This window comes from Nyctibius grandis, chromosome 2, assembly GCF_013368605.1.
Source record: "Nyctibius grandis isolate bNycGra1 chromosome 2, bNycGra1.pri, whole genome shotgun sequence".
NCBI classification, from domain to species: Eukaryota; Metazoa; Chordata; class Aves; order Nyctibiiformes; family Nyctibiidae; genus Nyctibius; species Nyctibius grandis.
Window position 1 is genome coordinate 82,149,060 of NC_090659.1, and position 24,336 is coordinate 82,173,395.

General features: G+C 40.9%; 1 protein-coding gene across 2 annotated transcripts in view; it reads left to right on the forward strand.

Moving 5' to 3' along the window:
- The window catches only part of KLHL1 (kelch like family member 1), a 264,468-nt gene that overhangs the window by 156,624 nt on the left and 83,508 nt on the right, over nt 1-24,336 (forward strand). For both annotated transcript variants that reach the window (XM_068423667.1, XM_068423675.1), the window contains one exon: nt 9,386-9,598. In XM_068423667.1, coding sequence (XP_068279768.1) covers nt 9,386-9,598 — 213 coding nt within the window. The remainder of the gene's footprint in view (nt 1-9,385; nt 9,599-24,336) is intronic.

Consider the following 24,336-nt stretch of genomic DNA (forward strand, 5'->3'; position numbering starts at 1 on the left):
CCCTAGTGAGGCCACACCTGGAGTAACTGTGTGCAGTTCTGGGTCCCCCAGTTCAAGAAAGATAAGGAACTATACTGGAAAGACTCCAGCGGAGGGCTACAAAGATGATCAGAGGACTGCAGCATCTCTCTTATGAGGAGAGGCTGAGGGAGCTGGGTCTGTTTTGCCTGGAGAAGAGAAGACTGAGGGGAAATCTTATTAACACTTACAATACCTTAGGGGCAGGTGTCAAGAGGATGGGGCCAGACTCTTCTCAGTGGTGCTCAGTGACAGGACAAGGGGCAACAGGCACAAAATGAAACATGGGAAGTTCCATCTGAATATGCGGAAAAACTTCTTTACTTTTAGGGTGACAGAGCACTGGAACAGGCTAGCCTGGGAGGTTGTGGAGTCTCCTTCTCAGGAGATATTCAAAACCTGCCCGGACACGACCCTGTGCAACGTGCTCTAGGTGAACCTGCTTTGACAGGGGTTTGGACTAGGTGATCTCCAGAGGTCCCTTCCAACCCCAACCATTCTGTGATTCTGTGATTCTGTGTAATCAGAGTAAACAAGACAGGTGCTCCATTAGGACATAAAAATACGTGCTGACTTTGACGTAAGTGTTGAAAGCTTACACTTGTGCTTTTCTGCATCCAAACTTGGCTTACGAAATGGTTCAAAGGCCAGATTACATAGATTGAAGCACACCTCTGTAACTGCATACCAACATCCTTCATAGTTCTGGGTTCTGCATAATGAGTGGAGTAAACTACGGCACAGTAGCTGAAAGAATTACTTACTGGTTTTATTAATCCACAGACCTCAGCTCTAGCATACAACACAGTCATACACACCAAGTTATATTAAATCTTGAGACACACTTGTAGGCTTTGCCGAGCAACCCAATGCCTAAAAGTGCTGCTTGTGAGACCTCTCTAACACTAATTCTGTCTTTACTCATCTTGCTTAAGATGCCATAAGCTGCAATTCCAGCTCTTGGCTGGAGTCATGAGCGCTCCCATATGGTGCACTGGGCTGATTTGATCAATATGGGTGTAGTACTTGCTGTACCTGCTGCAGAATGTTTATGCATATATGTTCCCATTCTGAGTGAGTTTTAATCTATCTATGGATAGAGTATTCCAGCAATGTTCAGAAACTGTGGGGAGTATTGATGGGGCTCTTAGTGAAACACATCCTGCTTCCCTAAGCTCATTATTTTACTCTGGTATTATTCTGCCCTGCGTGACATTGTAAATGATGGTCTTTGTGTCCTCCTGTCCTACAAAATGGTTCTGTTACTTCTCCCATGAGGCTAACAGTTATGGAGTGGTTTATCTCCAGTGGTAGCTCCAATGGTTGCTTGAGCATTTTTCATATAAGGAGAGGCTGCGAGAACTGTAGCTCTTCAGCCTGGAGAAGAAAAAGCTCAGGGGGAGTCTTATCATTGTGTATAAACGCCTGATGGAAGGGATTGAAGATGAAGGGGTCAGACTCTTCTCAGTACTGCCTAGTGACAGGACAGGGCAAGAGGGAATGGACACAAATTAAAAAATTCCATCAGAACACAAGAAAACACTTTTTTACTTTGAGGGTGGTCAAACACCAGAATACATTGGGAAGAGAGGTTGTAGAGTGACCTTATGTGGAGATATTCAAAACCCGACTAGACACAGCCTTGGACAACCTGCTCTGTCTGACCTTGCTTGAACAAAGGCATTGGACTAGATGATCTCAAGAGCTCCCTTCCAATCTAACTGATTCTGTGATTCTGTGATCTACAGGTTAGGGAAGCCGCTGTGGCCAGACTGTAAATTGGATGATAGTGCTGGACTGGGGCAGCAAACTCATACCAAAGCATAATTAGAGAAGCAGGGTAGAGAAGAAAGGTCATGCTAGGAGAGTAAGAAAGGGAGAGTGTCATGACGACCGCTTTCCTGGAGTGTTATAATTTAAACCCAAAAACTTGTTCTGTTGTCTAGGTGAGAAGGATTGCATTCCTCCTGTGCAAACATCACAATTTAAAAAGTTGGGGCATGTCATATTTTCCATATTTGGGCAGTGCTAAGGGTACATCTTATATAAGTAAAAGCAAACAAGACAGTCACCAGAATCAGTGCAAGTGTGTATCCACCCACACTTTACAATACTGCACCAATGTGACAGTTTGTACTGTGGGTCTCTTTTTTTGCCACTTTTAGCCTTTTCAGTCCAAAATACCACCTCTGGATAATTCACAGTGCTGATCTCTTTTGCTATTTTCTTGAAATTGTGCCGAGAACTCTTCCAATGACATATATCAGTCTGGGCCAATTCAAGTCACAGAACACAAACATTCCAGTTTTTTATGTCCCCAAATTGTGCTCCCTGGTTCTATTAACTTTATTGTGGGAGGGTAAACTAACATTAAAAGAGACCCAAAAAAAGGGGGGGAAAAAAGAAAAAAAAGAGAAAGGTGGACTAATAAAGAAGAGAACTGGTTTACAGGCTAGTAGAATTCTGTTTTTCCTAGCTACCATACTAGGAAGAACATATTATGCATGCACTGGGGCTTAGCATCCAGAAGTTCCAGGGTTTATGGGATATAGTACCTTCCAGAACAGTGCTGAAAGACTGTTTCAGTCGGGGAAGCAAGATGTGTAGACGTCCTCATCCATTCAGCAAGCTGTGTCTGTTTTGTGTACAGGTTTAGGCTTCTTGGATCTTTTTAGGTGTGAAGAAGAATACATGCAGCATGTGCGAGCCAAGATCCTTCAGTAGAACAGGAAGCAAACATTAACCATTCTGACATAATTAAGTAAACATGCAAGATTAAGGCCCTCTAGCTTGAAAGTTTTAGCTAGTTTATTGTGATGAACGGGCTTATCAGCAAACATCTATGACCAACTGGTTTTGAACTGATTATGAAATCCCAGAATGCTGCATGGTATTGACAGTAAATTAAGACTATAATCTGGCTAATTCTGCAGAGTCATATCTTAAAACCCAAAAATTTTGAAAAAAAAAAATTTAAAGGTTGCAAGTAAAAAGTGAAAATATTTAGGTTGTGGTAGTCTAACTTTGTCATCTAGAAGTCTCAAGATTTCAGTATGCTGTGTGAGCTGGTATCCATAGTCACAGTCTCTTCTATCCTCAGTTTGCAGTCTGCTCTCCCCAAAAAGCAGCAGCTGCTGATCTCTCTTCCCACTGACAAAGTTCAGAGGAGCATACACCTACATGATCTCCTTCCACTAGCTGACTATCCTTTGAATGTCCCAGCCTTTATGTCCGTTTCATAATGGTGACATCAGGCTGGCATCTGGTACTGGAAGAAACATGTAGCTCTTTGGATTACACAGGGCAGATGGAGATCACTCTCAGATAAAATCTGGGATTTGCTTGAAGAACCAGACCATAAACACATTAATAAGTATTGGTCCTTAGGAAAGAAGATACACGATAGGACAGTTTTTGCAAAGGGAATGTAGTCTTGTGTGATATACAGCTGATAGGGAAAACTGGGCGTGCCAAACCAGAGGGCTGAATTCAATGTAGCACAGCAGCAATAATTCCAGACTGAAATAGTTTGGGGCTTGACCAATATCAAAATTGGCTTTCAGGTCTTTAGCACTTCAGAAATTATGCTATTTAATTTAGTATGGAAATCAGGTGTACTATTTATTCATTTGTTTAAAAGTTCTCATGAAAACTTAGGTTCAAAACTAAAAGCAGTGTGGGCTTAAAATATTCATTGACACTAGTCATTTACTATTTAAGTGAAAGGTTAGTCTACGGATACTTTTTTACAGCATTATTTTATGAGTTTCTCATTTTCATATTGGAAAGGCCACAGCATCAAAATCAATAAAATGTAAAACTTCTTCAATAAGACCCCTACATCCAGGACCAAAAAAACCTGCTAAGCATTTTGCTGCCACAGCAATTCTGACGTAACACATTCTAAATAGCATTCTCGGAACATGACATTCTTTGTCAAGGTATGAAATTATTTCATTTTTTTTATAATACTGAAGAAATTATTCTCAGGTTCTTCCTTACAACTGATAAATGCTGATTAGTGAAATCAATGACATAAATGTCAATGAGAACTAACTTTTTCAAGATAATTTGATTCCATGTGAAATAATGATCATTGCAAGTCTTGATTTAAAAAAAAATCAAATTAATTTGTATTGATAACATCATTATAAGGTTATATGTAGTAGAATTTATTTTTATTAAATTCCATTTGGTAATAGTTTAATTTCATTAGAGCATTTATGTTCCTATGATTCACAATCTGTTAGACTCAGATACTCAGGTGCTACCTTTAAATATCTGCCTTTAAATACAGATATGTTTTGTTTACATGACTTGGCTGTGCTAATACTTTATGGTCATTTAATTCTAATCCTGTGTGCTGCTGGAAAGTTTTAAAAGTGAAACAGCTCTGCCATGGAAATGCTATGACCCCACAGCAATGGTTATTGCATGATCATTTTGAGAAAGTGGAAAGGCAACCAAGTGAGACATAGCTTTCCCCAAGTGAGTTCAGAGACTTTCATACTTTCTACTGTAAGTTACATTTTCTAATTTAAAAGCAAAAATCCACTACTTTACTTAATTAAAACATTACAATTCTTGCTGAAGGGAAAGGCTAAGTGAATGACCCATACAGGAGAGGCAGTAGTCACAGCCCAGTTATCTTACTTATGAGACAGTGAAGACCAGACCTACAAAGCTTCTTAAGTATCAGAGTCAAAAGTTACAGGTCCTGAAAACTCGTATACCTCTGTCACATAACCCTGCACATGCTTAAATGCTGAGTACCCTTATTGTTAAAATGAAGGTTTCTCATCCCGTGACAACGTAAGCGTTCCTGAAAACACTTCACTAGAGCGGGACTGACTAGCTCAATTCCTATCTTGCACCTTAATTTAAGATTTATTTCATTTATACTGAAAATTTTAACCAGTGGATCACAGACATCTTTTGTATCCTGTTCCCTAAAGTGAAAAAAAGAAGACCAATTATATTTTAAAAGAAAGGCAGATATTTTTCCACAATAAGCATATAATAAATTATTTCTGTTGTGATAAAACAGCAAGCCATTGAAATATTATTTGCTGCTCCAAATAAAATAAATCTCAAGAAATTAAAATGTGATTAGGAAGTTCTAAATATTCAAAAGTCAATTTAGGAAATGTTAATTACTTGAAGGAGAGAGTTTTTAGCTCTGAAGATCAAGAACCTGGATTTTATTGCTGTGTTATATATATAAAATATATATAAATATAGCATATAAATGTATATATATACAGAAGTTACAGTTATAGAAAGAATTTTTATTAATTAACATTTTCTACAATACTCAGCCCTGAGTACCATGAAACTAGTGTAAGACCTGATGTTTAGAAGAACATGTTTGAGCTCGTATGTTTTGTCTGAAAACTTTGTTAGATACTACTTTCAGTCAATGGTAAATCAGTATAAAGGCTGGAATAAGTCCTGCTTAAGCATATATCCAAATGAAAAGAAAATTAAAAATGATAAAAAATCTTAATCAAACATAAAATTCTTATTCTGAATTTAGAGCCTCTGCTCTAAGTGTTATTCAAAATTAATCAAGTTCTGTGAGTTCATAAAATGTATTCCACCATCACAACACTTCTCGACAATATTAGGTCTTTGGATTAATATGCTATTGCAAAGTTTGATGTTGCTTCCTATTAAGAGGTAGAGTTATATTTTTTTCATAACAGGATTTAATATCAGTTTAACCAGCCTTAATTAAACTTTGGCTTATAAATCATTATATTGAGAAGTGCAGTGAAATTTTCCAAGTTTTATGGCTTTTTAATTAAAATGAATTAAGCCAACTTGTGGTTAAGCGTCTGCATACTAGCTCCCTTACATTTCCAAGCTATTGTACAATGTTCTAGTGACACAATTTACACTTTATGGGAGTCAACGGATTAAAACCTTAAGCCATAAAAATCTAGTCTTTTAGGTACCTATTGACATTTAATCAAGCAATTTAATAAAAGAACTGAGCCATGTTTTGATCTCATTTTCAATTATGTAAAGATAACAGCATTGTTAATACAGACCATGACCATATGTGGCCATGACCATCTGGAGCAGACCCTCCTGGAAACTATGCTAAGGCACATGGAAAATAAGGAAGTCATTGATGACAGCCAACATGGCTTCACTAAGGGCAAATCATGCCTGACACATTTGGTGGCCTTCTACATCAGGATTACAGTGTTGGTGGATAAGAGAAGAGTAACTGACATCATCCACCTGGACATGTGCAAAGCATTTGACGATATCCCGCACGACATCCTTGTCTCTAGATTGGAGAGACATGGACTTGATGGATGGACCACTCAGTGGATAAGGAGTTGGCTGGATGGCTGCACTCAAAGAGTTGTGGTCAACATCTTGATGCCCAAGTGGAGAGCAGTGACGAGTGGTGTTCCTCAGAGGTTGGAATTGGGACTGGTGCTGTTTAGCATCTTTGTCGGCAACGTGGACAGTGGGATTGAGTGTGCCCTCAGCAAGTTTGCCAATGACACCAAGCTTGTGTTGTGGTCGACACACAGGAGGGAAGGGATGCCATCCAGAGGGACCTGGACAGGCTTGAGAGCTGGGCCTGTACGAACCACATGAAGTTCAACAAGGCCAAGTGCAAGGTCCTGCACATGGGTCGGGGCAATCCCAAGCATAAATACAGGTTGGGTGGAGAATGGATTGAGAGCAGCAGTGAGGAGAAGGACTTGGGCATGATGGTTGATGAGAAGCTCAACATGAGCTCACAATGTACGCTTGCAGCCCAGAAAGCCAATCATATCCTGGGCTGCATCAAAAGCAGCTTGGCCAGCAGGTTGAGGGAGGTGATTCTCCCTCTCTGCTCTTGTGAGACTCCACCTGGAGTACTGTGTCCAGCTCTGGGGCCCCCAACGTACGAAGGACATGGAGCTGTTGGAACGATGATCCACAAAGATGATGAGAGGGTTGGAGCACATCTCCTATGAAGACAGACTGAGAGAGTTGGGCTTGTTCAGCCTGGAGAAGAGCAGGCTCCAGGGAGACCTTCTAGGAGCCTTTCAGTACCTTAATGGGGCCTAGAGGAAAGTGGGAGAGGGACTTTTTACAAGGGCATGTAGCGATAGGACGAGGGGGAATGGTTTTAAGCTGAAAGAGGGTAGATTTAGATTAGATGTTAGGAAGAAATTCTATACTGTGAAGGCAGTGAGACACTGGAAGAAGTTGCCCGGAAAAGATGTGGCTGCCCCCTCCCTGGAGGTGTTCAAGGCCAGGCTGGATGAGGCTCTGAGCAACCTGGTCTAGTGGAAAGGTGTCCATGCCCATGGCAGGGGTGTTGGAGCTAGATGATCTTTAAGGTCCCTTCCAACCCAAGCCATTCTATGATTCTATGATTCTATGATATGTATCTTTGGTTGTCTATTCTGTCAGCATCCCATTTTGGATGTATATGTAGAGTTAAAAAGTTAATGAAAGTTAAGTTTTACATGTAAAAGTGTTCACATTCATAATAAAAAGCATCACTTTCAGCTTTAGCTAATTTATTCTGTTTGCACATATGTATTTGATGTGTGATTACATTACACATTTCAATGAACTGTCTGTCATGATTTTGTCATGTCTATGTCTGTGTTATTCATCTCTGCTACCTTATATAAAATAATATGCAGTTTTAAATAGATCCTTTTAAGCAGTAACTTTCAAAAAACATGATGTTGGAGAATTAAAATAATAATTTCCTTGTATTGCAGGGAGGGAGGAGGAGAGCACGTGTCTTACTAGGGCTAGAGTATAATTCTGATGTTTTAAGTATTGCACCATCTATTTTCTGTGTTAGTTATATTGTCTCAGTAATACTGTTACTTCTATTTCAGTTCCTCATGACCAGTCACTCTTTCCCCTGACTCAGATCCAGACAAGCAAATATAGACAGCATTAATTTGAATTTTGATGTGCTATGAATTAAATTGAGTGTACGTAGCAGTGGAATTATCCACTTCCCTCAATGTTGATATTCTTACACTGAAGTCCTTGACTGATGTTTTATCATTCCTTCCCTGCTTCTCATCTTACTCTCATGAAGTCTATACAAAATATCATTATGAAATTCATTATTATCTTTTATCTATCAGTTATTGTAACTGACTTCGTCCTCCCATGCTTTTTACAGTTTTGTTTTATGTCAAAAATTAGATTTTTTTCCAGGAGGAGGGTCTTGTGCCTCCAGTCTTCACTTTCTTCTTACAGTTGTCTGTGTATCAAGAATATGAGAACACGTTTGCAATTTCTCCACAGAGATCAAGCACCCTAAGAGAAATAATTAGAGAAAGATACCCTGCAGAACTGTGCTTCTGTTGTGTCCTGTTAATGTAGGGTAGGTAGTTCAGAGAGTACTTAATTCAGTTCTTAGGATTCAGACAACTAAATGAAAAAGATTTTTGTTTGTTCTATAGTTTATTTCTATATGTTTTTATATAGTTTATATCGTTTTTGTTTAGTTTTTTAATAGTTATTCCTATACGTATTATAAATGTCAATACTGTGAGATTTTAATTGCTGTATACATTTTGCATGTTAGCTAGGATGTTAACAATCTCTTCTAAACAAGTTCAAGAAATAATGAGAAGTTCATAGTGTTGATCTTCCTCTCAGCCTTGTCATATGTATAGACAGCCATCATCTGGATATTGATAATATAACTGTATATGACTGATGAGTTATTTAAGAAATAGATCAGATAGTGAAAAAACACAGGAAAATGTAGCATGTGCATGTAAAGATTTACAACATATTGCAACTAGCGATAGGACAGGAGGACATAGCCTCAAGCTTCGCCAGGGGAGGTTCAGGTTGGACATTAGGAAGAATTTATTTTCAGAAAGGGTTATTAGACATTGGAATGGGCTGCCCAGGGAGGTGGTGGAGTCATCATCTCTGGATGTGTTTAAGAAAAGACTGGACATGGCACTTAGTGCCATGGTGTAGTTGACATGGTGGTGTCAGGGCAATGGTTGGACTCGATCCCAGAGGTCTCTTCCAACCTGGTTGATTCTGTGATTCTGTGAATGTGCTCAATTACCACTGAGTTTATAGAAGTTTCAAGCAATATGCAGATCTGCCCTAGCCTTTACTAATTATGACAATTTTTAATTACAATAGTACCATATAATCTTCATATTGTTTTCTGAATATATTCATATATGAATTACAACTATAGCTGTCTAATTCTAATCATCTTTGGTTTGTTTTACTCATGAGCTGTAAGAGGGCTGGGTATGGCAGATATTGACTAATCCTATGAGTTTATTAGCTTTAACAGCTGCTTTTATTTTCTTCCAATATTACTGAATCTGAAATACTTTCTTCTTCTCAGGAGAATATAATGGAAGTTATAAGAAATCAAGAATTTTTACTTCTACCGGCTGAAGAACTCCATAAACTTCTTGCTAGTGATGATGTGAATGTTCCTGATGAAGAGACCATTTTCCATGCCTTAATGATGTGGGTGAAGTATGATACGCAGAGGCGATGCAATGACCTAAGTATGCTACTTGCTTATATCAGATTACCACTGCTCCCACCTCAGGTATTTTTTAATTAATATTGTTGTAATAATAATAATAATAATAATAATAATAATAATGATGTGAATGGCAGCCCTTCATCCACAGTGACCTCAATAAACTTATGACAGATACCAGACTGAGTATGAGCCAATAGCATGAATGAGGAAAACTCCGTATTGGTCTACATCAGGAAAAATTCTGTCAGCTGGCCATATGAAGTTATTATTCCCATAATAGCTAGTGCTGCTAAGGTTGCACCTGGAATATTGTTTCCAATTTTGCACTTCACAGTTTCAAAGGCATAGGAAGAAAATGGAGAAGGTCCAGTGATGACAGGCTACCAAGAAGGTATGTCAGTTAGGAGAGGAGAGGCTGAGGGAGCGGGCTTGTTTAGTTTGGTGAAGAGGAGGATAGAGTTCTTGAAGGGAAGATCATGGAACCAAATTCTTCTTGGGAGCACCACAAAGTGTAAGAAGGGGCAAACATCACAAGTTGTAGCATGGACAATTCAAGTCGGACATTGGCGGCTGGGGGAATCACTTGGAAAGCAGTGAACCACTGCAGCAGGCTTTTCAGAGGCTAAGCAATCTTCTTCATTGAAGGTTTTCCTGAATTAACTAGACCAGGTGATCACCAAATCCGGTGTTGGCATTAGCCCTGATTTGAGTGAGAGGTTGAACTAGTTGACTGCTGGAGGTCCTTTGGAGCTCCCTTCCTACAAATGCTTCTATGATTCAGTGATTCAGGCTTCAGTGTCTGTTTTTTTTTCCAGAGAAGTAAATAGTAATTTTCTTCTGTTTAGTACCTCCAGATCTCAAACACCAGATCTTGGTCACCCTTACTGCTCAGTTATTATCTCAATCCCTGGCTCTGGTTTGAACCACTCCAGTTAGCTCTCTTCCAGACAAGTATGCCATAGGAGACTATAGCCCTAACCCAATTGGTGCTACTCAGTCATTTTTTGCCATGTTTCCTTTACCAGTATAAGCATAGCATATGATTCTCTGACATACTTAAGTAGTTATTCTCTTTCAGTTAATATTTTGAAGAATATGGGAAGAAAGATGAAGGTAGGCTAAGAGTGGTAGCTCACTACATAACCAGATACTGGTTTTATAATGTCTATGATGTACAGAAAATATACTCACTCCGAAAGGGATCAAGATAAGAATGTCAGGAAGGAGATGATTAAAACAAGAACTATCATAAATCATGATGCTAAGATTTACAGGCACTTTGTGTCACACTGGGGTCTCAGAGGATTGGGTGGGTTTTTTTGTTTTGCTTTCAAATATGAAATGTGCTACAAAGGAAACAGTCAAATATGACAGAGGTTTCTTTGTCAGAAATGTGAGCTGTTCATTTTTCAACACCTATGCCAGCTGAGAAGCTAGCACACAATACTGTGCATTACTGCAGTCTTTGAAGAATTTTTTTAAATCTGCCAAGCACTAACAAAAGGTAACTTAAACTGTTCACACACCAGCCTCACCTGTAACTCTTATTGTGTGGAAAGAGATCACGCAGGCTTTGTTGGTTACCGGTTCCTGCCCTAGTTCTTAGTAATAATTTTCTTTATAATTAATATCTGCAAGATCTGCCAGTATGGAGTTAAAAGAGGCTATTGACATGTCAGATGAAAGGAATACAACTATTTTGTTCTGTGAATTGCTGAAAATGGTGAAAAACAGACCCAAGATAAAAAAGTTTACTTTCCTTTTCAGTAGTCTTATGTACAATATCAGGTATTGTATGTATGGGTGTAAGATATGTAATGGTCTCATTCTTTTCATCTAGATTCCCTTTCCCATGAAAGGTTGGACCAGAAGATCTTTTCAAGTCTCTTCCAACCTAGGCTGTTCTATGGTTCCATGATTCCGTGGTTCATGGTCTATAAAGTATAAACTGAAATAATTTAGAGGCAAGATTTCAAACTGCTTTTATGTTCGGAAGCTTTTAATCCTGCTACAAATTCTAAATGTATGGCTCATAAATTTAGCTGCATTCCTCCAATCAATAGGGACTTTACTTCATCTAGGCATCACATACTTTGCTTACCTCTACAATGCTAATTGCATGTAAGTCAGTGAGCCCCACATTAACAAGCTGAATGTTGTAGCTCTTTATCCATAGTGTTAAAGGCAATTCCCTGTATACTTGAGTAGCTATGTCCACACTCCACAGTACCTGCTTCTGGGTTTCTTCTGGTGTCTCTGTGGCCCTAAGTGACACAGCCAACAGCACTAATGTCGCTCATTTATGCAACTGAATTGTGTCCACTTTGTTATATGTCATCCTCATGAGAATTTCCTGGATACTTTTTCTGAAGTATCACTATATCCCACGTTTAGCAACTGAATTAAATCCTAGATTTCCACTGCCTATCATAGACAAGCATCACAAATGTAAACATGTATCATTGGTATCTCACATCATTGAAACCCACCTATAAACTCCTAAAACAGTTGTGTTAACCTCAGACTTAATTCCATTGTGTATCTTTTAGAAAGCTTCTCATAAAACGTCTTTCTTCAGATTCAGGTCCAGATTTTAGAGAGAACACGTTTCTTTCTGAACAGACAGGAGGCAGGTAACCAGTGGGTAGGGTGTAAGAAAAAAAATAACAATTTCAAAACTATTTATAAGGAATTTCAAAAAGAATTATTTTAGAGTGGTATACTTCTCATAATTCTCTGTATTTTTCATTTAATTTAGTCTGAAAATTAACCCTTATGCACTGGTGCTCGTATATATTTGAGTACTGCATCATATAAATGTTTGCTATAATGCTAAAAAAAGTATTTAAAATTATTTCCAAATTAAGATTAAGATATAACAAAGTTTCAACAGAAAATTATTGAGAGCTGGAGGTGGAAATTTACTTTGTATTACCAAAAGGTGAAATTTTTACTACTGTGGTTTGTACTTAAGTATAAATCAAAGAAAACAGTCTATCATTTTCATTGCACTGAAAATAACTGAAGAGCTCTCTGGAGAGACGCCAGGTCAAAATTAAAAGCTAATCATTGGACCTTTGAGAAAAAAAGATATGGGTTCTTTACTTTTAAATTCACTAAAAAAGATGAAGTCATAGGCGGCAAAGATTATTAACAGATTGGAAAGATTGTACTGAGATCCTCTTAAAATGAAGGCTTAAATTTATAGCCTGAGTTTTTATGATACCTCGTTTCATTTTCAAGGTGCAGTAATTATATTGACAATGCAGTCAGACTTGAGTAACAGGATATCAAACAATGTAACTCAAAATTCAATAGAAAAATTTAGGAGAAGCCAATCAGTATTAACATATTAAAAGAAAAGTATCATGAAGCTGAAAATGAAATAATAAAACCTGCAATGTTGCCGTAGAACTTTAATTTTACTCCTTTGATTTGCCTGAAACCGTCTAATAAACTAAACCAGTTCATATTTCTTCATTCAAATCAAACTAGAAAGATTGGTGGCTTCACCAATATATGAAATTATTTCATGTTAAAATAGGTGAGATTTAGTTGCTTCTTTTCAATAGGTGTTCCAAATATTTTTTGTTGATCTGTACAGAAAATGTATTTTAATTAATGTTCGTTTTCACTCTTAAAGGATTCAGGCATAGTAAAAATTTGGTGGGAGCCTTAAACCTTGTTAATGCTGAAATATTTTAGATTATTTTCTTGAATGATTCATTTGCAATCTCATTATAAATAATTTTTCCTGTGATTTTTAATAGCATTCTTCACTGAGAGTAAGTTAACAAGCAAACTAGGTAAGAAACAAACAAAACATACTGTTGACATTTCATTTTGTCAGTTGTTCAAAAACTCTAAGAAGCTACTTTTTGTGGCTGAAAGGTACCACAGTTGCCCCCAATTTTCAGCAGTATTTTTAAATGAAATTTGAATAAAACCATTTTAATCTTTAAAAAAATCCTACATAATTACTACATGTAAAAGCAAAAACACTAAAGGTAGTTTGTGAATATGTCTTTTTTGACATGATATGATAAACATATACATAATCACAGAATCACAGAATAGCTGAAGTTGGAAGGCACTTCTGGAGGTCATCTCGCCCAACATCTCTGCTCAAGCAGAGACACCTAGGGCCAGCTGCCCAGGACCGTTTCCAAATGGCTTTTGAATACCTCCAGGGACTGTGCCAGGGCCCAGTCACCCACACAGTGTAAAAGTGTTTCCTGATGTCCAGACAGAACCTCCTGTTTTTCAGTTTGTGCACAGTGCCTCTGGTCCTCTCATTGGGCACCACTGAAAAGAGCCATCCTCTATTCACCCTCCCTTCAGATATTTCTATACATTGCTGAAATCCTCCTGAGCCTTCTCTTCTCCAGGCTGAACTGTCCCAGCTCTCTCAACCTTTCCTCATAGGAGAGTTGTTCCAGGCCCTTCATCATCTTTGTGACCCTTCATTGCATTCTCTGCAGTATGTCCATGTATCTCTTGTACTAAGGAACCTAGAACTGGACACAGCACTCCAGGTTTGACCTCACCAGTGCTAAGTAGAGGGGAAGGATCATCTCCCTTGACCTACTGGCAATATTCTGTCTAATGCAGCCCAGAACACTGTTAGCCTTCTTTGGAGCAAGGGCACACTGCTGGCTCCTGTTCTGCCAAGCTATGTTCCAGCTGGGTGGCCCCCAGCATATATTGGTGCATGGATATACATACACGTGCACATACCCATACCCATACACATACACATATACATACACATATACATATACATTTATTTCATTCTTTTATAGCAGAATGTTCTTGTGAGCCTTTTAGTTAGAGGTTGAGGTGGGTTGACCCTGGCTGGATGCCAGGTGCCCACCAAAGCCACTCTATCACTACCTCTCCTCAGCTGGACAGGGGGAGAAAATATAACGTAAGACTTGCGGGTAGAGATAAGAACAGGGAGAGATCACTCACCAATTACTGTCATGGGCAAACCAGACTCGACTTGGGGAAATTAATATAATATATTAACAATCAAACAAGAGTAGGATAATGAGAAATAAAACCAAATCTTACAAACACCTTCCCCCTACCCCTCCCTTCTTCCCGGGCTTAACTTTATTCCCAGTTTTCTCTACCTCCTCTCCTACAGTGATGCAGGGGGATGGGGAATGGGGGTTGCAGTCAATTCATCACACGTTGTCTCTACCACTCCTTCCTCCACAGGGAGAGGACTCTTCACACTCTCTCCTTGCTCCAGCATGGGGTCCTTCCCACAGGAGACAGTCCTACACAAACTGCTCCAACATGGGTCCTTCCCATGGGCTACAGTTCTTCATGAACTGCTCCAGCATGGGTCCTTTCTATGGGGTGCAGTTCTCCAGGAACAGACTGCTCCAGCATGAGTCCCCCATGGGGTCACAAGTCCTGCCAGCAAACCTGCTCCAGCATGGGCTCCTCTCTCCATGGGTCCACAGGATCTGCCAGGAGCCTGCTCCAGCATGGGCTTCCCACAGGGTCACAGCCTCCTTTGGGCACATCCACCTGCTCCAGTGTGGGGTCCTCCATTGCCTGCAGGTGGATATCTGCTCCACCTTTAACCTCCGTGGGCTGCAGGGGGACAGCCTGCCTCACTATGGTCTTCACCACAGGCTGCAGGGGAATCTCTGCTCTGGCACCTGGAGAACCTCCTCCCCCTCCTTCTTCGCTGAGCCTGGTGTCTGCAGAGTTGTTTCTCTCATGTGTGCTCACTCCTTTCTTTGGCTGCAGTTGCTCAGGTTTTTTTTTTCCCCTTCTTAAATATATTATCACAGAGGTGCTACCACCATTGCTGATGGGCTTGGCCTTGGCCAGCAGCAGGTCCATCTTGGAGCTGGCTGGCATTGGCTCTATGGGACATAGAGGAAGCTTCTAGCAGCTTCTCACAGTGTTGCCCAAAAGTGGGATCCTCTACCTGGTATGCAAGCCAATACACACAGGGTGGAGGTATTCCTTTTATTGCAGATTTGTACAAAGCTGGGAGCTAGGTGGTATTCCACAAAACTGGCTCAACCTGAATACAAAATCATCACAGATTTATAGGGAACAAATTATCATGTTCTCTTAATACACTTTCCTATTGGTGCTATTCAAATTCTTCCTTTCTTTTATTGGAGTAGCTTTTCCTGCTTCAATTTAAAGTGATTGCTACCCAGGAAAACATTGCGCATGCTCCTTCAGAAGCAGGGGCAGCGGGGCTACTCCTTCCTTTTGAGTCGGACGTCTTGATCTCTCCCTACCACTTTTAACTTTACCCTACTTGTCTTTTCTTGCTTGTCTTCTGGGAATCCTCCAGTTATCAGTTCCCTTCAAAGACCAGGTGTTCCCTTCTTGTCCCCTAAACCTATAATAAGTAATTGTTCCTGCACAATATGCAACTATGCATTCTTGACAGCTTTACATTAGTAGACTAGGTAATGCTCAATCAGTAGCCAAACTAACCTGTTCTTGTATTTGAGATCAATTATATGAGTTTAGTAAAGTATAAGATTAATAAAATTTTCCTCAGAGATTACAACAGAAGCTACCTCTGTACCTCCTCCATTATCAAAACTTTTCCATGCAAACCCAATACAGAGGTGAAAATCTGTAGTTGTGGACAGATATACTCATTAAGGTCTGGCTAGAATAGCTAAAGGTGTTCTCACCTGGTTCTCTGATGACTGTCCTGACCCATCACCTAATGATTATCTTCCCCATGATGCATGATGTAGTCATTAACATCCCCTCAGATCAGGGAACAAAACAGTTCATCTACATCCTTGCTAATTCTATATAGGCAAAAGTCTAACCTCGTCACCTCCCTCGACCGGCTAGCAATATTATACTTGATGTACCCCAGGACACAGTTGGTCCTCCTGGCTGCCAGGGCACACTGTTGACTCATGTTCAACTTGCCATCGACCAGAACCCCCAGATCCCTTTCCGCAGGGCTGCTCTCCAGCCTCTCGTTCCCCAGTCTGTATGTACATCTAGGGTTGCCATGTCCTAGGTGCAAAATCAGGCACTTTCCCTTGTTAAACTTCATGTGGTTGGTGATTGCCCACCTTTCTAACTTATCTAGGTCTCTCTGCAGGGCCTCTCTGCCCTCAGGAGTGTCAGCAGCTCCTCCCAATTTAGTATCATCAGCGAATTTGGATAGTAGTCCTTCAAGTCCTGCATCCAAATCATTAATGAAGATATTGAAGAGCACTGTCCCCAAGATGGATCCCTGAGGAACGCCACTAGTGACCGGTCGCCAGCCCAATGTAACCCCATTTACTGTAACTCTTTGAGCTCTAGCCGTCAGCCAATTGTTCACCCATTGCATTATGTGTTTATCCAGCTGTATGCTGGACATTTTGCACAGGAGGATACCGCGAGAGACAGTATCGAAAGCTTTACTGAAATCCAAAAAGATTACATCGGTAATGCATAGTCTCTGAGTATTAAATACAATGTGGTGCAGATCCAGTGAAACTAATATAGGCATCTAAATTAGGTTTCTTGCTCGGGGCCAGAAACAATCCAGTCCTTGTAAAGTGAAGTACTTAAATACCCTGTAAGTCACTGGAGAGAAAGTGAACTGTTCCACATAGATTCTGTTCTTATTTATACAGAGAAGTTGTAGGGAATCTGTAGGAAACACTAAGCCTCTAAATCCCCTCAGAATGCACACATTACATCTGGTCGTACATGATTTTTAAAGTGTATATGAATTTGCATATAATAATCAAGTTGAAACCTTTATCCTAGCTTGGATAATTGATGTTGTGAGGCAAACTTGTAAATTCCTTCCACAACTCAGCTAGCATTTGGCAAAAAGTATTTCTATGTACTGCTAAAAAACAATTAAGCAGGCAGTCGTCAGGCTGAGGTTCATTGAGTTCTGACCTTTTCAATATATATTGGGCTAGATGAAACAACTGAAGGATCCTTTGCTTAGAAAAATGGAGGGTATCACTGTATGTCACTCAATGGCTTTCTCCTTCAGAGCAGTGTGATTGATAATATGAACTGATAACCTTTTTCAGTTCTCTAACCATCTCTACCATCACTAAAGAAGTGCAGCTGATATGAATTCACACCTGACTAGAGTTCTAGGTTTTTTAGAGTGATTCTCACCTACTCGTCTGGCGTAAATGCTAAGTATGTGTGTATATTCAGTCATCCTCTACACCATTCTGTGAATTCTTTCAATCATTTCTAAAAGAATGGGATGCCAGGAGCTTATAACTTGCATCGGAAAGGACTGAAGGTGTTATTCTGTTTCTTATTCACCTATGTGTGTAGGCTTCTCCACATCAGCTAGATTCCTGACCTCCCACTGTAGGCAATGAAGATCTAGTGCAGTTCCCAGTACATAGGAACAAACCTGTGTGCTCATTTGAGAGGTGCCATGGATTATCATGTTGCCTGGCTCCCAGCAGATTTTCTGGAAGTGTTCCCTCATAAATCCAGTGCTATATGGCCCTGTATGTATTCTTAGACATCAAGTGACATCTCAAATCGTGCTAAATGCTTAGTTTTATGCAAGTGAATTAAGCAATGACTCAATTTGAATGTCAATTTGTATCAGAATAATATAAATTTGGGAAAGTGAGGAAGTTTGACAATATTTTGTATATAATTTTTATGTAACTTCAAGTAAATAAAAATAGACTAATTAGAATCATCATAGAATTTAAGAATAGTTTGGGTTGGAAGGGACCTTTAAAACCACCCTGCAGTGAGCAGGGATATCTTCAACTAGATCAGGTTGCTCAGAGCCCTGTCCAGCCTTGTGGGCTCACGTCCAGCTTTTCATCCACCAGTACTCCCAAATCTTTCTTGGCAGGGCTGCTCTCAATCCCTTTATCCTCCAGCCTGTATTGATACTGGGGGGTTCGCCAACCCAGGTGCAGGACCTTGCACTTGGCCTTGTTGAACCTCATGATGTTCGCATGGGCCCACTTCTCAAGCTTGTCCAGTTTCCTCTGAATGGAATCCTTTCCCTCAGGCATGTGAGCTGCACCACGCAGCTTGGTGTCATCTTCAGACTTGCTCAGGGTGCAGTCAATCCACTGTCTATGTCATTGATTAAGATATTAACCAGTACCGGTCCCATCATGGATCCCCGAGTGAAAACGGTTGTCACCAATCTCCATCTGGACATTGAGCCATTGACCACTACCCTCTGGATGTGACCATCCAACCAATTCCTTATCCACTGAACAGTCCATCCATCAAATCCATCTCCAGTTTAGAGAGAAGGATATTGTGGGGACTGTGTCAAAGGCCTTACAGAAGACTTACAGAAGTCCAGATAGATGACATCCATAGCTCTTCTTAGAATGAATAACTTCTCAGTCCTTAAAAAAGGAGATTTCAGGCAAGCTTCTAGGATGATCTTCATATTCCTCTATTAGCTTATCAAGGTAGGAGAAATTTGGGCCTGAAATTTCACTTGCCTGTGAAGTGGCAATTAGTTGATTATAGTCAGTACAGGCAGAGCATGCTCTTATTTCTCTGCTTTTCTTATATAGATCATGCAGTAAAGCTAACTTTTTTCTTTTTTTAATAGCAACTTCTCTGGATGTGGAGGTATCTTGTCAGCTGATATTTTATCTGAAGAAAGATGTTATAGTTCAATGCAGTGTGCAGATATAATCTAAGGGGATCTTTTTTGTCCTTTAGCTAATTCTAAAATTGTCCAAAAGTTCTGTCAATATGGCTGGAATTTCTTGTGTAGATAAGTGACAGTGAGAAAATTTGTAAACAGTGACAATGGTAACCATTCAACACAGTTATGTGTGATATTCATTTCCAAATACAGTTTTGTGTCAGTAAAGTTTAGCAAATACCAGTAACTATCAGTAAAGTATCAGTAAATGCTTTGAAGCTGTCATGAGATGCTGTTCAAATAAAAAGTTGTGGCAACATAATGCTATAATACTATTTCTTTTATCCTACACACAGGCAACTTACCTGACTTCACAGAATCACAGAATCACAGAATGTTAGGGATTGGAAGGGACCTCGAAAGATCATCTAGTCCAATCCCCCTGCTGGGGCAGGATTGCCTAGACCATATCACAAAAGAACGCGTCCAGGCGGGTTTTGAATGTCTCCAGAGAAGGAGACTCCACAACCTCTCTGGGCAGCCTGTTCCAGTGTTTGGTCACCCTCACCGTAAAGAAGTTTTTCCTCATATTTAAGTGGAACCTCCTGTGTTCCAGCTTGCACCCATTGCCCCTTGTCCTGTCAAGGGATGTCACTGAGAAGAGCCTGGCTCCATCCTCATGACACTTGGCCTTTACATATTTATGAGCATTAATGAGGTCACCCCTCAGTCTCCTCTTCTCCAAGCTAAAGAGACCCAGCTCTCTCAGCCTCTCCTCATAAGGGAGATGTTCCACTCCCTTAATCATCTTTGTGGCTCTGCGCTGGACTGTCTCTAGCAGTTCCCTGTCCTTCTTGAACTGAGGGGCCCAGAACTGGACACAATATTCCAGATGCGGCCTCACCAGGGCAGAGTAGAGGGGGAGGAGAACCTCTCTCGACCTGCTGACCACACCCCTTCTAATCCACCCCAGGATGCCATTGGCCTTCTTGGCCACAAGGGCACACTGCTGGCTCATGGTCATCCTGCTGTCCACTAGGACCCCCAGGTCCCTTTCCCCTACGCTGGTCTCCAACAGGTCTGCCCCCAACTTGTACTGGTACATGGGGTTGTTCTTGCCCAGATGCAGGACTCTACACTTGCCCTTGTTATATTTCATTCAATTTCTCCCCGCCCAACTCTCCAGCCTCTCTAGGTCTCTCTGAATGGCTGCGCAGCCTTCCGTTGTGTCAGCCACTCCTCCCAGTTTTGTGTCATCAGCGAACTTGCTGACAGTGCACTCTAATCCCTCATCCAAGTCATTAATGAATATATTGAATAGAACTGGTCCCAGTACCGACCCTTGCGGGACTCCGCTAGACACAGACCTCCAACTGGACTCTGTCCCATTGATCACCACTCTCTGGCTTCTTTCCTTCAGCCAGTTCACAATCCACCTCACTACCTGATCATCCAGACCACACTCCCGCAGTTTAGCTGCGAGGATGCTGTGGGAGACCGTGTCAAACGCTTTACTGAAATCGAGATAGACCACATCCACAGCTTTACCATCATCTATCCACCGGGTAACATCCTCATAAAAGGCTATCAAGTTGGTTGAGCATGACTTCCCCTTGGTGAAACCATGCTGAGTGCCCCTAACGATCCCCCTATCCTTGATGTGCCTAGAGACAGCACCAAGGACAAGTTGTTCCATCACCTTTCCGGGGATGGAGGTGAGGCTGACCGGTCTATAGTTCCCTGGGTCCTCCTTCTTGCCCTTTTTGAAGACTGGAGTGACATTCGCTTTCCTCCAGTCCTCAGACACCTCTCCCGTTGCCCACGACTTAGTAAAGATGATGGAGAGTGGCCTAGCAATGACTTCCGCCAGCTCCCTCAGCACCCGCGGGTGCATCCCATCAGGGCCCATGGATTTATGGACGTCCAGATTGCTTAATTGGTCCCTGACCCAGCCCTCATCAACCAAGACAGATTCCTCCACTATCCTGACTTCTTCTGGGGCCTCAGGGGTCCGGGGCTCCTCAGGACAGCCTCCAACAGTATAGACAGAGGCAAAGAAGGCATTCAGTAACTCCGCCTTCTTTTTATCCTCTGTCTCCAGGACCCCCACCTCATTCATCAGTGGGCCTACATTGCCTCTAGTGTTGGCTTTACCTGCAATGTATTTGAAGAAGCCCTTTCTGTTGTCCTTGACCTCTCTTGCAAGGTTTAATAACAAGGAGGCCTTAGCTTTCCTAGTTGCCTCCCTACATCCTCTGACAACAGACTTCTATTCCTCCCAAGTGGCCAGCCCCTCCTTCCATGATCTGTACACCCTCCTCTTCCACTTGAGTTTGCCCAGCAGTTCCCTGTTTAACCATGCAGGCCTCCTGGTACCCTTCCTTGACTTCCTACCTGCTGGGATGCTCTGATCTTGAGCTCGGAAGAAGCAGTCCTTGAACGCTAACCAACTATCTTGGGCCCCCTTACCTTCTAGTACCCTGTCCCATGGGATTTCCCCTAGCAATTGCTTGAAAAGGCCAAAGTTGGCCCTCGTGAAGTCCAGAGTTGTAATTCTGCTAGCTATTCTGTTGCTGCCACATGAGATCCTGAACTCTACCATCTCATGGTCACTACAACCAAGGCTGCCCTCAACCTTCACCTCTTCAACCAGACCCTCCTTGTTAGTGAGGATAAGATCCAGTAGCGCTCCTCTCCTAGTTGGCTCATCCACCATTTGCATCAGAAAATTATCATCAATGCACTGGAGGAACCTCCTGGACTGAGGATGGCTGGCTGAGTAGGCCTCCCAGCAAATATCAGGGTAGTTGAAATCCCCCACGACAACCAGGCCCTGTAATTCCGAGACTGCTCTCAGCTGCCTGTAGAAGGCCTCATCACCCTCCTCATCCTGATCCGGTGGCCTGTAATAGACACCCACAACAGTATCACCCCTGCCAGCCTGTCCCTTAATTTGCACCCACAAACTCTCAACTCGCTCCTGATCCGCCTCTGGACAGAACTCAATACATTCTAGCTGCTCACTCACATAAAGAGCAACTCCACCACCTCTCCTTAGCGGCCTGTCTTTCCTGAACAAGACATAGCCATCCATGACCACATTCCAGTCATGCGAGGCGTCCCACCAAGTCTCTGTGATTGCCACTAAATCATAGCCCCCCGACCGAACACGGATTTCCAACTCCTCCTGTTTATTCCCCATGCTGCGCGCATTGGTGTACAGGCATTTCAGGGAGCGAGCTGAGCACACCGATTTCACCCCAGGGGGATGGGAGGCCTCCTGGTCTACCTCAACACTAGAGCATTGCCCCAGTGGTGCAAGCCCAGCTACTACCCCATCCCCCTTCGAATCTAGTTTAAAGCTCTCCGAATGAGCCCTGCTAATTCCTGTCCCAGAACCCTTTTGCCCCTACGACATAAGCCTTTCCCATGTATTACGGTCACACCTGTTGTCTTATAAAACCAGCCATTATCAAAGAACACTGAACTTTTTGTTCAGTGTTTCATGATGTACTGAGCATATGGTTTGCTACTAAATCTGTTGGGGTAAATTTATTTAGCAGAAGAGAGGATCTTCACTAGGTAAATCACTTTTGCACATTGTCATAAAATTATTGGGGAATGACAATGATGAATGTAAAATACAAACCTTGCCTCTCTTTATATTAATTTTGCATTGCAAGTGCTTCAGAACAGTGTTTTGATAAAATTATTCTATTTCTATTGCTCATTCTATGCAGTTCATTCTGTGTGAAACATTTATTCTCATAAATATTCCCATTAGAATGTAAAGTGTGTCCGTGTGAAAACACATGTTTATTGATATATTAGATTATAGTAACTAACTGTTCAAATCACTTATAAGCTCTGGTTATACAAATAAGAGCATAACTTGACCTTCAAAACAACACCATTTTCGGTGCATACTTAAATGTGTAATACAGTTTTATTTGCATAAAATGATGTCTTTAGCTTTGAGAAGAAATGTTTTGCCTGTTGTTTATATTTTTACAAGTCATATTAGTCATTGTTTGGCACCTTTCTATCTTTTTCTGTCTTAGTGACTGTCAGATTGTTGATTATATCAGATTTTTGCAGAAATTGCTCCATGTGCGTGACGCTATTCAGTCATCCTCTTTGGCAACATATTTTTAAGTTCTTTCAATAAATTTTAACTGATTAGGATGCCAGGATTTTATAACTCACGTCTGAGAATCCTATATGCTTAATGAAACCAGTAGAAGTAAATGCAATGGGAGTGGGTCGTATAACAGTGGTGTAGCCAATGTTATTTTCCAGTTCAAACTCTGGTTTGCACTCATTTTTTAATCATACAAATAAACTGCATCATAATAGCTTGCATGGATCTCAGCAAAGAAAATTAGCATAACTTTTGGCAAAGCTCCACTGTCGTTTAGGCATCTACTTGATATGCTGAGACTTGCCAACATGCTTAACACCCAGCTGTTCATAGCAATTTTAATGAAAGTGGATAGGTGCTAAGCACTTTTAGAAGTCTACCAGTGTAATGTTCCTAAACAGAGCTGCAAGGTGATGACCACTTTTAGAAATCTTGCTTTGAACACCTTTTCAGGTACCTGTTTCCCTTAGACCTGTCGTGGCTGTGTTCTCATCTGTGAGCATACAGCATGGCAATTACCATCAGATTCAAACTGCATTATACATAATGAACACTGTTGTTTCACTCTCCAGTAATAGATTTTGCTTGTGTGTGGCAATAATAGCAAAAATCCAGTGCTACTGGATTTTTAAATGATTTTGTGGAGTTTATCGTGTAGTAGTGGGCTCTATTTTGATTAATGAGGGCAACAAAGAAATTGGAGAGAGAAATTTTATCATAGGAGGGAAAAAAGCTTGCTGCAGACTTCACAGTTCAGTTGGGATCTAAACAGGGTAGCAAGACCTTTCAATGTGAGCCACAAATACCCCCAAACCAGAAAGACTTTAAAATCTGTCAGTGGAGTAGATTAAGACTGTCTGCTCAGGAGCTATGTTGTAGCTACCTATAGAACAGCATGCTGTATAGTACCTGGAAGGCACAACTTAAATTGCACACCTAATTAACTTGAAACTTTGCCTGTCTTGAATCAAACCCAGATGTCTGAGTTTACCTTGTTGTAACATATAACACTTCCCTACCTATTTAATGCAAGCTGTACTTATT